Here is a 14663-nt window from a genome sequence, read left to right on the forward strand (position 1 = left end):
TTTGATCGGTTATATTAGCAAAACTTTATTGCATTTTACAAGTACAAAATACGTTTGCAATAGTATTTTAGTTAAAATGCAAAATGCTTTTCTCAAAAAAAATATTTAAATGCATGATAAAAATAGGTATTTTTTATTTTGTATTTGCATTTTAATCTACAATGGTGTAACCCACCCTTGGTCCATGGAAAAAGCTCACTACGTTCCTGATTACATGACATTTGACCTAATTGAGGAGTAGATTGAGTTGGGAAACTCAAGTACTCAGATACTAATTATCTCTTTGAATCCTAACTCCCTCTTTTTTTTTCAGTTGACGGACTTGGCGCTCGGATAAACATTATTTTAACGGGCATTTGAACGCTACAACGCGTGGGAAAACACGTTACCGGCCAACATGTTAGTTTTTCTCGAAAATGAAAAACGTAATAATCTCTCAATGAAGAGAGGAAAATCTATACTGTGCCTACGTCAAGCGCCGGCGTATTAACGTCACAAATTTTATTTGATATCAGGCCAAAGAGCTCCGTAGCTCCCAGTAGGCCATGGACGTCGTTACGCTCTTTACCATTTTTACCCTGCTGGTAACCGAATCTTACCAATATCAATACAAACATCACGACAACAATGAACTGGTGCAAATATTGGAATCTGTACACGAACAATGTCCAAATATCACAAGGATACACACTCTGAGTGAGAAATCGGTCCTTGGAGTACCACTCTACGTTATAGAGTTTTCCACGACGCCAGGACACCATGTTACACGTGAGTACCCATTTGAATTTTAAAATTATTTGGACAGAAATAATAAGTGGCGATTTCTTAAGGAAAACGGTTCCAAATATTGCGATTTTTTAAATACTATAATTCGTTGTTTGCATTAACTTGCGACAAAAAGTTTATTTATTGAAAGAAGACCTACTTCTAGACATTAATGTTTGTCTATTTTTATTTGCATTAATATCCTGATTCGCCTACATCAAAAACGTTAATTAAATCTACAGTTATTGATGAAAATTCATCAGAAGTTTTAATAAAACTTCTATTTGCTATTTGTTTAATGTACATAACTTGACATATGTTTTCGAACGCACTGCGTCTTCTTCGGAAGTTTTAGATAAAATTTAATGTTTGTTTTTCGTGGATGTGGAGGAATCTTTCCGAGGAATGTGTCTTTGGGCCTACCGGTATTTTTTAATTTCTAAAATTTCAAGTAATGATAGACAATTTAAAATTACTATTAGTGTTTCAAAGTTGTGATTGTAATTTAATATTACTACTAAAGACTATAATTCGTTGTTTGAATTAATCACAATGAACTTGCGAAAAAAGTTTATTTATTGAAAGAAGACCTACTTCTAGACATTAATGTTTGCCTATTTTTAATTGCATTAATATCCTGCTGCGCCAACATAAAAACGGTAATTATCTACAGTTATTGATCGAAATTCATTAGGAGTTTTAATAAAACATCAATTTGGTATTTGTTTATATAACTTGGCATATGTTTTCGAACGGACTGCGTCTCCTTCGGAAGTTTTAGATAAAACTGTTTTTTTTTTCAAATTTTAAATAATGATAGACAAGTTTCAAAGTTGTGGTTGTGATTTAATAAAACAATGTTTCATTCAATTAAGATGAAATATATAGAGCTTTGTTAGAAATCAAAGTATGTTAATTAAAATTGTTTACATATGGTATATTGTAGAGAAGCTAATAAGTTAAGACAAATATTTGAACATTTTCGAGTAAGTGTTTCGCATACACAACATAAACTGCTTAACAAGTGCTATTTTATTTCTTTTTAATTTTTTAAGAAAAGCTGTTAAGCATTTCCTTTAATTCGTTTTACTAAACAAACTTTCCCGCAACCTTCTTTTACATGGAACAAATTCAAAAAGTTTTAATGTAAAGAAATAATTACGATTTACTTTGAATATTGAACTGCAGTAAAAAACTAAAAATTATATACTAGATGAATGTATTTTTATTTTTTTTTTCTAAATAGGGCTTGTACAGCAGAAAGCCAACACTTAAAGATTGGTACATGATGGAATTTAGTTTTAAAAATTTTTATTCGTCAAAAAATTTTATTTTATTTACAAATATAAGTATATATGTACATACGGTCATACTTACTGTTTTAAATTTAATCTATCAAATGTTGACAATAACATTTGAGTTTATAATTATTGCAGTGACAACTTCAACATAGTGAGCATTATAGGTAATGTTTGTAAATATGTAAATTTCTTCTCTCGTGCAAATTTTATTATTATTACTGGTATTATTTTATTATCTTCCTAGGAAGTAGTTGGTTTACGTATCAAAAACAATGTACAGAATGGTTGCTATTTATAGGTCATTAAAAACGAACAGTTTTTATGGACCCAAAATAATAAAACGAAAGAAAATTTTTTTTTACTATGTAAGCTTCGTAATTCGTAACATTTTCTACCTACCTTTCTATCTGTAAAAACATTAAACGCGTAACATAATTGCTTTTGGACACGGCCGTATCTCAATATAAAGAGTAAAACTCCCACCTTAGACCATAATGTATTTTGGAGCTGTTCTGATGGCAAAAAAATTATTTTGGAATTAATTAGTAAGTCTTTTGGAAACAGTCATTAAATATGAAACAACCTTAAACAGAAGATATAGAAGAGTGATACTTAGCTTGTATAAAGAGCAACAGGCAGTTATAGAGCTGGGGTTGCAACGTAGAGAAGTAAATATTAGGAAGGGAGTCAGACAGGGATGCACATTGTCCCCGCTACTTTTTAATCTCTATATAGAAAACGCGATCAAATTCATTAAAGGCAGTACGGCTGTAGGGATAGATATAAAGGGGTGAAAGATTAGTATGCTTAGATTTGCAGATGATATAGGCATATTAGCTTTAGCAAGGAGGAGTTAGAGATAGCTTTAAATAAAAGGGAATAAAAAGTAGGGAAAGAACAAATATAAAGATAGGAGACGAAAAATTAGAAGAAGTGACTGATTTTAGACACCTAGGAAGTCAGATAAGTCAGGACGGAAGGAGTAGTAGGGATATAAAGCAGAGGATAGCACAGGGTCGAGTTGCCTTCAATAAAAAGAAATCACTTCTATGCTCGCGAACGATTAATTTAGAAATTCGAAAAAGATTGTTAAAGGTGTATGTTTGAAGTGCGGCGCTGTAAGGGTGCGAAACTTGGACAGTAGGCGCTGCGGAAAGAAATGTGGTGTTACAGACGAATGATGAGGATACCGTGGATAGAGAAGGTTAGAAATGAAGAGATATTAGAAAGAATAGGAGAAGAGAGGGCTCTGTGGAATTCAATAAAAGAAATATAGGCGAGATGGGTTGGTGGGACACTTTCTCAGGCATTAAGGTCTAGTCAGAGACGTATTAAAGGCAGAAACACAGAAATACATATACAGTCTTAGGACTGAAGACCTTGATGAACCTTAAATGATTAAACCGTTTTAATAAGCAAATTGAGCAACTCAAATTGGCATTTGAATAAGCTTTAATTTGATATCAAACACACAAAAAATTTTCCACTCTCTTTTCATCCCTTACTGTCATCTGCTTTCAATTTTTGCCTTATTTTTTGTAGTTACGTTCAATTTTGACTCATTATGCCAAATAACAAATCATATCTGGGGTAAACCGAAGCGGCAGCATAATTGTGACCCATTTTACCATTTTGATACATTGAACATAACGATCATTAAGATCTTTTTACGCATTAAAAATACAAAACATGTTGACCCACACGTGTAATAAAGTGCCAGTAAAACATCTGGCGAGTAATTTGTGTTGACCCCAAAATTGCCAGTAGACCATTTTGATGTCACCTAATTGAATGTGGGTAAATATTCAGGTTGCAAAAAAAAAGTAAACAATAACTTACCTCACCGTGTTTATTCTTGAACTTGAATAACATAACGTGTCAAAAAAGTTTTTGAGGATGACGTTATGCAAGATAATATTACATAAATACTTGGCATGCCTTTATTATAATAATACCAACGAATTGATCTACCTTTCTGAATGCGTAAAATCGTACGTCACTGTTCACAGACAAAATGAAAAATGAAAATTTACCTAAGCGATATTTACAATCTATCCTATCATACTAGCCCATTGCTTAGTAAGCGAAAATAATAAAAATTACAATTTGGAGTCGAATTTGTAAAAATAAAGTCCCAGCCGAAATAAATTTACTAGCTAGTTTAGTTGATATTACAAATTTAATTGTAATAATTAAGAAACTTGAAACAATTTTTAAAGAAACATGTCAAAATTGAGATTATTACTAGCTATCTAATAAATTCTACTTTTTCTATGGCATATTCAGTCGGTTTACGATCAATTACAATCGGAATTTGTAATTTTTGCGTTGTCATAAAAATTTAGTTTTAGTTTCTGTGTTATTGTGAAAGAGTAAATATGTATTTTTTAAAATATTTATGTTTTTCTTATTCTGATTATTCCGCGATATGATGTATTTCTTCCAGCTTTAGAAGTTAGTTCCCTTTTTTAAAAATTGTAGATTTTGCGACACCATGTTTTTTTTCTTAAATACCTGCGTGACACTGCCCATCATTTAATCCTTAAACCACAAGTGATCTCTCATAAACAATAGGACACTTAGGTTTTTTAACAATAAGGTAGATTTATAAAGTAAATGCAGAAATAAAAAACATCTCTTCAACTAATACGATCTAGGGAAAATACCCAATATAACGGGGATTTACAGCAATGACGAAACGGCAAAGACGAATAATCGATTTTTAAGACCAATGATCATTTGTTTCTATAAGCCAATGTATAGCTAATATTTTAATTGGTCGAACAACTGGTTGTTGTATTGTTTGCGCGAAAGTTCTGTACTATTTTTTTATTATTTGAATTTCGGTTATATTTATATTTCATTTACGCTTATACTACCCAGATTTTCATTTATGCATTTTCTGAAAAACATAAACAAGTATCTACAAGCCTAAACTTAAGAACTTTTTAATGAGATTATAACCTTGTTGCATCATTAGCACTTTTATTGGATAACTTTGAAATTGTTAGATGAAAAAGAAATTTAAAGTGAAAATTTTGTTACAACTTAAATTATAAGGTTGTTCGGAAAGTCATTTCGTTTTTTTTTTGTGGAAATGAAAGACAGTTTTCGTACAATAAACAAATACTTTATTAAATTATATATTGACCGTTCTGGTCCAATACCTTTTGCCATCTTTCTTGTAGTAGCATAATTCCACGCTCATAAAATTTTTGGTCTTTGCTGGCAAAAAACTGATCGAGGAGGTTTTTTACCTCCTCATTTGAGGTGAAGGTTTTACCGTCTAAAAAATTTTGGAGTGACCGGAACAAATAATAATCCGATGGTGCCAGGTCTGGAGAATATGGTGGGTGTAGCATTGTATCCCATTTAAGCTGTAAAAGCTTTTGGCGAGTGATCAAACTTGTGTGAGGTCTCGCGTTGTCTTGGTGAAACACTACACCTTTCCTGTTGATTAGTTCTGACCTTTTCTGTTGAAGTGCATCATTCAGTTTGTCCAGGTGATGACAGTAGACTTCCGAATTAATCGTTGTGTTATCCGGTAAAAGCTCAAAAAGAAACGATTCCTTTAAAATCCCACCAAACAGACAGCATCACCTCTTTTTTGGTGAATATCGGCTTTGGAAATGGTTTGAGCCGGTTCATCTTTTTTGCTCCATGACCTCTTGCGTCTGACGTTGTTGTATACAACCCATTTTTCGTCCCCAGTGATGATGCGCTTCAAAAACGGATCATTTTCGTGACGTTTGAGAAGCGAATCGCAGACGTCAATGCGGCGACACAGATTTCTCTCTGTGAGAACATGGGGAACCCATACATCGAGCTTTGAGGATAATCCCAGGCCTTTCATGTGGTCATAAACTGTTGAATTTGATAAATGTAACCTCAATCCGATCTCACGTGTTGTTATTCGCCGGTTCATATCAACTAATGCCTTTATCGCGTCTTTATCAGCTTCAACCGGCCTTCCCAAACGTGGTGCATCGTCGACATCAAAATTGCCGGATCGAAATTTAGCGAACCAGTTCTGGCACTGGCGTACTTTCAACACACCTTCTCCATACACATCAGTCAATTTCTTTCTGGCTTGAACAGCATTTTTACCCTTTCTGTAGTAAAACAGTAAGATATGTCGAAAATGCTGCTTATCGCTCTCCATGTTTAAAAGGGCACCAACCAAAAACTACTGCGTAGAATTAATTGGAATTTTTCACACACAAGCCTTGCTATATGAGCTCTCAAAGCATATAAAAATTATACGGCTTAAATGTGAAGTTGGGTGCAAAAGAATATAATTAAATCCTCTGTCGGGAAAAAACGAAATGACTTTCCGAACAACCCGATAAAATATACGTTTCCTCTATCAAGAATACTGAAAGAATGTTTCTTTAATTTTAGTGAAACCTGAGTTTAAATACATAGCAAATATGCACGGTAATGAAGTACTAGGTAGAGAGCTTTTGTTAAGATTGGCTGTATACCTTTGCGAAGAATATAATGCTAAAGATCCCATAATAACTGCCCTGATTCAAAAAACTAGGATCCATTTAATGCCTTCAATGAATCCGGATGGATGGCAACTTGCAACAGACACAGTACGTAACATTTATCGTTAATACTGTAAATTTATATGTTATTTTTTACTAAATAATTTCTTAACAGGGAGGTTTGGACTACATAATTGGCAGAAATAATAATAATTCTATAGACTTGAACAGGAACTTCCCAGATTTGGATAGAATCGCATTTTCAAATGAAATCGAAAACAACAATCATCTCCTAGATCAAATAGTTCGCCTTAACGATCCTGTAAGTGATCAGATTTAATTTAGTAGCAGTTCTAAAAATAAATCTCTTGCTCTACATAAGGAAGTTAATTCTAATTCATTTTGTTTGATCGATAGCTTAAATTGGAAACGATTTTAATTATCTAGTTTCGCCGTTTGAACAGCATCAATTTTCTGTTGCAGCTGCAACCGGAAACGAAAGCTGTTATCCGGTGGATAATGTCTGTTCCTTTTGTATTATCAGCTAACCTACATGGAGGTGATTTGGTAGCAAATTATCCCTACGATCAGAGTCGTTCGGGTAATCCAAAAGAATATTCAAGAACTCCCGATGATGACACATTTAGGTACCTAACTACTTGCCTCGAAAGTAAAAAAATGTTATCAAAATTAATTTTTGTTCAATAAATTAGATAAAAATTAATTTAATTGCATTAATTGGCAACATATTATGAAGAAATGCCTTTAGAACAATTCAAAAAAAGATGCCATTTTTAGGTACCTGGCCTTGGGTTATTCTTTATACCATGCCGATATGGCGAATCCCGCAAGAAGGGGATGTGGGGATAGGGAGAGTAGTAAATTTGGAAGGCAGGGGGGTATTACGAACGGAGCCCAATGGTACAGTCTTCAAGGAGGTTTGTATCTGACATATTTATGATCAGAGGTCGCGTACACTTGACACTTGACTCATGGAGCCCCACATGTAGCCGCGCTTCCTAATTATGCATTTTTTGTAAAAATTGTAAAATTACGGGTCATTTAAGAAATTTATAGTTTTTATTTTTTAATCACACCCACAAGAAAAAATTATGCAGGGGGCTACAAATTCGCTACTGTTAACGATTATGCCCGAAGATAATTAACCTAAAATTTCTAGGGATGCAAGATTTTAATTACCTTTCAAGTAACGATTTTGAAATTACCTTGGAACTTGGCTGTGAAAAATATCCAGTAGCTGATGTACTGGAATTGGAATGGGAAAGAAATAAAAATGCCTTAATCAATTATATGTGGCAGGTAAGAACAATATAAATGTAATCATATTATGTGTACATCACTGCCTACACGTATTTTTTTAAATTATAAAATCATTTCAAGAACATTTTGCTTAACACGTAGAAGATTGATGTACAATTACAATATTGTGCAGTTTTCTGAATTATTTATTACTTTAAAAGAAGTAGATTATTTGACCTTTTACACGAAGAATTTTAAAACTTTTTTTGAATTTAAAAATATTATTACCAAAATAAATGTAATTAATAAATACAGATACATAGTTATTGATCAGTTTTGGTAACATATTTCGAAGTTTATAACTTCAGGTGTTTCAGATATATAAAGCTAAAGTTATAATTTTTATCAAAAGTCGTAACTGTACGCAAATAATACAATTTTATTCATTATTTCATTGGTTTTATTGTTCTTATTATTAATACATGTTTCCAAAAAACAGTAAATAGGCCGTTCAACTATTACGTAAGCAGACATTTTGCAATTATTAACCCCCCCTCCTTCCCCTGTGACAGCAAAAGTAAGTGAAGCTCTTACCCCCCCTTCCATGCTTATGTAAACATTGGTGCATGCATTTTTTAATGTGTTCTGGTTTCTTTATTGATTCATGAGCATCCTCCATGTCATCAAAAATAAGCAAAGCAAAGGCCCCCCGCCCTCCTGTAGTGCTTACGTAAAACTTGAATGGCCCCAAGACGTATTTTTTAATTCGCCCTTTTTGATAACGAATTCTAATAAAACTTATTTCCATTTCTAAAACTACGAAAATATCAAAAAAATAATTGATAAAACAACACCAAAAATTTTTTCTAGACCCATACAGGCATAAAAGGAATTGTATATAACAGTATTACTCACGAAGGAATTCCAAACGCCGTAATTCACGTAAAGAACATAACATCAGGTATATCAAGGGACATTCAGCATGACATAACATCAGGTATGTCTTTATTTAATAATTTTAAAAGTTGGGTACCTTTTGATTGTTCTTGTTATTGGCTTATAACATACTATGTAATTTTTTTTATGCAGTTTACGATGGTGACTATTACCGATTGTTAACTCCGGGTCAATATAAGGTAACTGCATTTAAAGAAGGGTATTTACCCCATACAAGATTAGTAACTGTAATAAACATTCCCTTCACATCCGCACAGAGGGTAGATTTTGCCCTCAATCCGATATCGGTAAGACGTGTAACTTTCTTTTTTATGAAATTTTATTTCAATTTTTCTCATGATAACGAATTTTTATAGGCGACCCCTTATTACATCCCCCGTGAAAATAGTTTAGATGAGAACAGTAATAATGAGCAACAAGATTGGGTAAATTGGGAACAGGACGATGGAGATCAAGTAGCATTTGATTAAAGACAAAGAAAGCAAAGCACTTAATGTTAATTAAATTCCAAATAATAAAAGACTTACAAACTTTTTCCATGTAGAGTAGTACATATAAATGTAATATATTTTCATCTAGCTCAAGTTTTTCGCAATTTAAATCTTTACTGTATAATAAACAGAATAGAATACGTATATACATGTGTTGTCTAAATCACAATAAACATTTATTAAAATTAAATAGCATTTCCTTCGACATTACATGTATTATTATTTATGAAGGTAATTAACTTATGTTATTGTGCTTTCAGGTATTTCTTTTACATGAGAATCCCTCACGCAGTTAAAACTTATTAATGCTTAAATTCATTTATCTGAAGTAAAATGTGGAACAATTTTTTTAATCAGTTAAATAAAGATTACTTATTTTTTATATGGATTATAAGCAGCGTTAAATGTTTCAAATCTAAATCGGCTAACTGTAATAAGATACAAGTGATGTTGCTCATTTTAAAGTTTTACTTCTAAATCTTATATAAATTGCACTTATCATTGTTTATTTCCGCATTCCGTTAAGTGCAAATGTACTGAACTTGACCTAGTTATTAAATTAAAAACAGAATGGCCGCCGACGTAATAGCCAATCAGATGCATCGAAATACATTATAACAATTAAACGTCCATACTTAAGTTAGTCACCCGCGGTGCTGTTGATGGGTGTACTTCGGTGCATCAAAATTCACACCAAAAATACGCAATTTTGTTTTATTTATCGCAGACATGAAAGAAACATTTATTTTAGGATTGAATACTAAACTTTGTTAATGTTTTATTTATAACACGTTGAAAAATTGTTAGTGTTTTGATGAACATATGCTTCTATTCTATTCTACTTAAGTGCTTTAGTGCCTAAGTAAGTGACAAGTACAATGAAACACCTTATATATCAAACCCTTAGTGCGTGTTAAATGTAAGTAACATTAATTTTCACTTTCCAGTGCATTATTCATTAGAAAATACAAAAACGTGATTGAAAACTATTTATTTTAAAAATTGACTCACAGTTACGTTACAAAAAGGAGAAGACAATTGAAATTGAAAATAACGAGCATTTTTCAAAATATGTGGGGTTTGTTTGTATTTGTTTTTAGTAACATGGAAACCAAAAATTATATTTTTCCGCTTTGACTTTTATTTGTGTTGCCAATTATGACTTTTGTCAATGGTTATGGTATATAGTATTATTTATGCTGTCAAGGTTAATGCACCCTAACCTAGAAAAAAGTGATAAACTAGTGGATACAAAAAAGAAGAAAATAAATAAAATGATTGATAAAAAGGCCTCTGTGAAAGATTTAAAACAAAGTGAAGACAATAACATGGCTACTAAAAATAGGGCAGACGATATTTTGGATCTAATTAACGACTTTCGACATAAGTAAGTTTTGTTGTATAACGTTGGTTATGTTTTACCTTATTTTTTTGTCTTTTTCAGTAAATTTAAAAGTTCTCACGAGGTAGCTATTAAAACAGAAATATTAATGGAAAAATTAATATCACAGGGACAGTGGACTACTGCTCAGTAAGTTACTTCCATCATTTTTGTTTACAAATCATAAAAATGTTATCCTTATAGAGAGTTAATGGACCTTATTAGAAATCGAATTCGGATATTTTCAAATGCTCTACCAGAAGAAACAACTCCTGTCAATATTATGAGACATATTTTAAAGGTTATTCGAGAAGAATATTTAGATTTTAAGGTAGGATTCTAATGCAAAACATGTTTCTTTTTTGTAGGCAATTCTTATGAATTTTAGAGTAAAGTTGAGGAGCAACAGTCCCTGCAATATTTAGTAATGGCAAATCCTGAAGATCATGCAGGAGATTATACAAAACCACAGGAGAGATTGAGATCTGCTCTATTAAATAATTTGACGGAATATAAAACTGAACTTGAAACAAGGTAAGTACAAGTGATTTTATCAGTTTTTTTATTAATGATAGTAGTAAGTGTATTAATTATTTTAGTGTAGATAATATAGCATCACAAGCTTTAGAACATATCCACTCAAACGAAATCATTTTAACATTTGGAAAATCAAACACTGTAGAACAGTTTTTGAAGTCAGCTGCCAAAGATCGACAATTTCAAGTTATTGTTGTAGAAGCAGCGCCTAATTATAAAGTAAGTATAAAGAAATAATCCGTTTTGATTAAGTACTAATTTTCTATTGACATCTAAGGGGCATCTTATGGCATCAAATTTAGCAAAATGTAACATACAAACGACAATTATTCCTGACTCTGCCGTTTTTGCAATGATGTCTCGTGTAAATAAAGTGATAATTGGAACACATGCTGTGATGGCAAATGGTGGATTACAAGCTGCCTGTGGAGCTCATACAATAGCATTAGCTGCAAAACATTACTCAGTCCCTGTGAGTTTGTGTGTCTTTTTTTAACTGAATTAATGATATATTCATTATGTTCCAATCAATACTTAATCTTTGATATAAATTTATGTATTTAACTTCACTTGAACGTTTATACATTCTAAACTTCAACGAAGTGCCTGTAGCATTTATACACAGAAGTGAATGTTTAAATATAAAGGTAGTTACTTTACTAACTTAAATATTAAAGCTACAAATCTCAACTCAAAGTAAAATATGGTTTATTAGTAAATAAAGACTCTTATTTTTATGATTATTGTATGGTTAAGATATTTTGAAAGTGCCTGCAAAATCACAATTTTATTATTTTTGCATTGTAAATAAAAGGATTAGATCGAACAGTATGAACACTAAAAACGAATACTAATATTGATAATAAATAGAGTATTGTTTGTTTCAGGTAATGGTTCTTGTACACTTGTACAAACTGAGTCCTCTTTATTTGTGCTCCTACGAACAAAATGCTTTTAGTGTATGCCAATCTCCTGCTAGTGTTCTTCCTCAACGCAATGGTCCAATAGTTAGTCAAGTGCACGTTTACAACCCTGTTTTCGATTACGTTCCACCAGAATTAGTCACAATATTTGTTACACATCAGTAAGTATTTTATTTCCAAAAATTTAGTACAGTAATAATTATTTATATTTTTGGACAGGGTGTTTTTAAATTTTAAAATTACTGTAAAATTATGATTTTGTTTTATTAGATAATGTGTATCAAAATCTGTTTACATTCTTAAGAAATTACTTCATTTTGTTTTATTTTATTGTGTTCAAGTGTGTATATTTTTAACAAATTTGATTATGTTGCAGGGGTGGAAACGCATCTTCGTATATATATCGGCTTCTATCAGAACTGTACCATCCTGATGACCAAGATCTGTAGCAAATAATGAGCATTTTCTATTTTCAAAAGGTAATTATTAATTTATTTGTTTAGTACTAAGTGCCTATGTATCGTTGCAAAATGCCTAAAAGTTAGTAAACCCGTAAGGTAAGACCTAATTAAAGTTTTCTACACCAAATTTTTAATCATTTGAGGACGCAGTTAAAGCTGTCTGATTTTCTAACAAGAGAATTATAGACAAAAAATTAAATTGAATAGTCAGACAAATATAAGAAAAATAATTTACCAAAATATCTTAAACAATTAATTGATTAAAATTATAAATTTATAATTCAATATCTATATCAAGTCTTTTTCAACTTTAGAGAGAGTACTTAGGGTTGCCTATCTTGACATTCAGATTCGAGAATAAATTTAATATTCATCCATTGTCAGAGGTGACCTTTCTTTCGTTCGACAGGTCCGTATTAAAAACTTTTGTGATACTGACAATAAATATTAATGTATAAGTATGTATGCTTTTATGATGTATAGGTGAATATTTTGAATGAATTTCACAATGTGTTTAATGTCTGCACATGTCTGTTTTAACTTAATACCAAACATAAACAATAACATTACCCCAAAAAGCAGCTGATTCCGACCTACTGAAGGTGAATTTTTCTACGATATATCGTAATTAATTTTATAATTTTTTATTTTGTTTCAAAAGTCAAAAATGTTATAACATTTTATGCTCCAAATGTCCGTAGGAATCTGTGGTATAAATATGAATTATTATAACTGGGACACCCTATATATTCTATCTAATTTGCCTAGTTTTCACATTTTCCAGAATTACATTTTGGTGTATTTATTGCGTAGGTCTGAGACAAATAGCTTAATGGCAGGTTTATTGTAAAGGTTCTGTTTGAACCTACAACTGTTGTTTTTATAGTAAAAATTACAGGTGTTATAACTTTGCGTTTTCAAAATTAATTTAGGAGATTTTGATAATTTTGTTTGGAGAGGACGGAGACAAAATGTCAGAATTTTTGTAAGGGTGCTCTATACCCTTCTGAAACCAAAACTATGTAATCTCTGACAATAAAAGTTACACGTGTTATAACTTACGTAATGAACGGTAAACGTTGCAGTTTTTGATTATAAAAATTGCAGGAGTAGTAACTTACGTACTTTTCAAAGTTCGGTTGTAGGAAATTAATCATTTAATTGAACTATAAACACGTATGCATAATTTTGAATTTAATGATTTCTTTGCGTCTTAAAATATTTTGGACAATATAGTTAAATAAAGTTTGGCTGATGATGAGTGGGCTAATGAAATTCCATAAAATAATATATTTGTAATTTCAGCAAATGTAGATAGAATGTAAATATACCAAAAAGATTTTTAAAGGTAAACGATACGAAACTTGATTGATATATATATTTTAAAATATACAATCTGTTGACTGGGTTTTAACGTTGTAGTTTTTTTTTAGTTTACGTTAATAAATCTACATTTATTTTTACATAAATATACAATAAAATTAAAGTGCAATTTTTGCGTTATATTTTCCAATCATTTCGGAAAAGTAAAAATGAATGCAATAATGTTGGTTCTGTTTGAATAAAATGGTCAACATACTTTTATGAATTCGTGTCTGCTGTGAGGATTGTTTGTCGTTTGTTCTGTTTGAGGAAGCGGGGTAAGGGGACAGTTATGATACGATGTGGTGTATATTTACTTCTTTACGTCGTATACTCGTATGAATGTGCTCGTGTTGTTATCTCGTAGGATTTTTTGCTTGGCTTGTTGACTTTATCGTTTCAAGGATTCTCTATGAAAATGATATTGCAAATGCCAAACAAATATTAATTGTACTTAAAAATAATAAAACGAAAATATAGGGATAGGTATTTGGCCATTGAATATTTTCATTTAAAAATTAAAGTACAATTAATAAATTGATTACTTATTATTTATTTAATCTATATATAGAAGACGCGATCAACATCATTAAAAACAATACAACTGTAGCGATAGATGTGCAAGAGCAAAAGATTAGTATGCTTAGATTTGCAGATGATATAGCAGTATTAGCATCTAGCAAGGAGGACCTAGAGATAGCTTTAAATAAAATGGAAGCGGTACTGACAGATCAG

At 31.4% G+C, this 14663-nt stretch overlaps 2 protein-coding genes across 4 annotated transcripts in view; both read left to right on the forward strand.

The window, feature by feature from the left end:
* The first annotated feature begins 509 nt into the window (after positions 1-509).
* On the forward strand, positions 510-9454 carry LOC108741549 (carboxypeptidase E). Its single transcript, XM_018476387.1, has 9 exons — positions 510-768; positions 6468-6664; positions 6732-6878; positions 7040-7203; positions 7355-7494; positions 7737-7876; positions 8687-8813; positions 8906-9060; positions 9130-9454. Exons 1-9 carry the CDS (start codon positions 546-548, stop codon positions 9241-9243), a joined length of 1407 nt encoding a protein of 468 aa, XP_018331889.1. The 5' UTR covers positions 510-545; the 3' UTR covers positions 9244-9454.
* Positions 9455-9927: 473 nt separating this feature from the next.
* The window catches only part of LOC108741981 (translation initiation factor eIF-2B subunit beta), a 12668-nt gene continuing 7932 nt past the window's right edge, over positions 9928-14663 (forward strand). For 2 of the 3 annotated variants that reach the window (XM_018476984.1, XM_018476979.1), the window contains exons 1-9: positions 9928-10183; positions 10365-10651; positions 10709-10795; positions 10850-10976; positions 11034-11179; positions 11245-11401; positions 11460-11654; positions 12070-12266; positions 12482-12584. In XM_018476984.1, the coding sequence (XP_018332486.1) occupies positions 10461-10651; positions 10709-10795; positions 10850-10976; positions 11034-11179; positions 11245-11401; positions 11460-11654; positions 12070-12266; positions 12482-12554 (1173 nt within the window). In that variant the 5' untranslated portion in view covers positions 9928-10183; positions 10365-10460 and the 3' untranslated portion in view covers positions 12555-12584. The remainder of the gene's footprint in view (positions 10184-10364; positions 10652-10708; positions 10796-10849; positions 10977-11033; positions 11180-11244; positions 11402-11459; positions 11655-12069; positions 12267-12481; positions 12585-14663) is intronic. The other variant, XM_018476993.1, reaches the window with a different exon arrangement.

The sequence above is a fragment of the Agrilus planipennis genome, unplaced genomic scaffold (genome assembly GCF_000699045.2).
Source record: "Agrilus planipennis isolate EAB-ADULT unplaced genomic scaffold, Apla_2.0 scaffold24, whole genome shotgun sequence".
In the NCBI taxonomy this organism is placed as follows: domain Eukaryota; kingdom Metazoa; phylum Arthropoda; class Insecta; order Coleoptera; family Buprestidae; genus Agrilus; species Agrilus planipennis.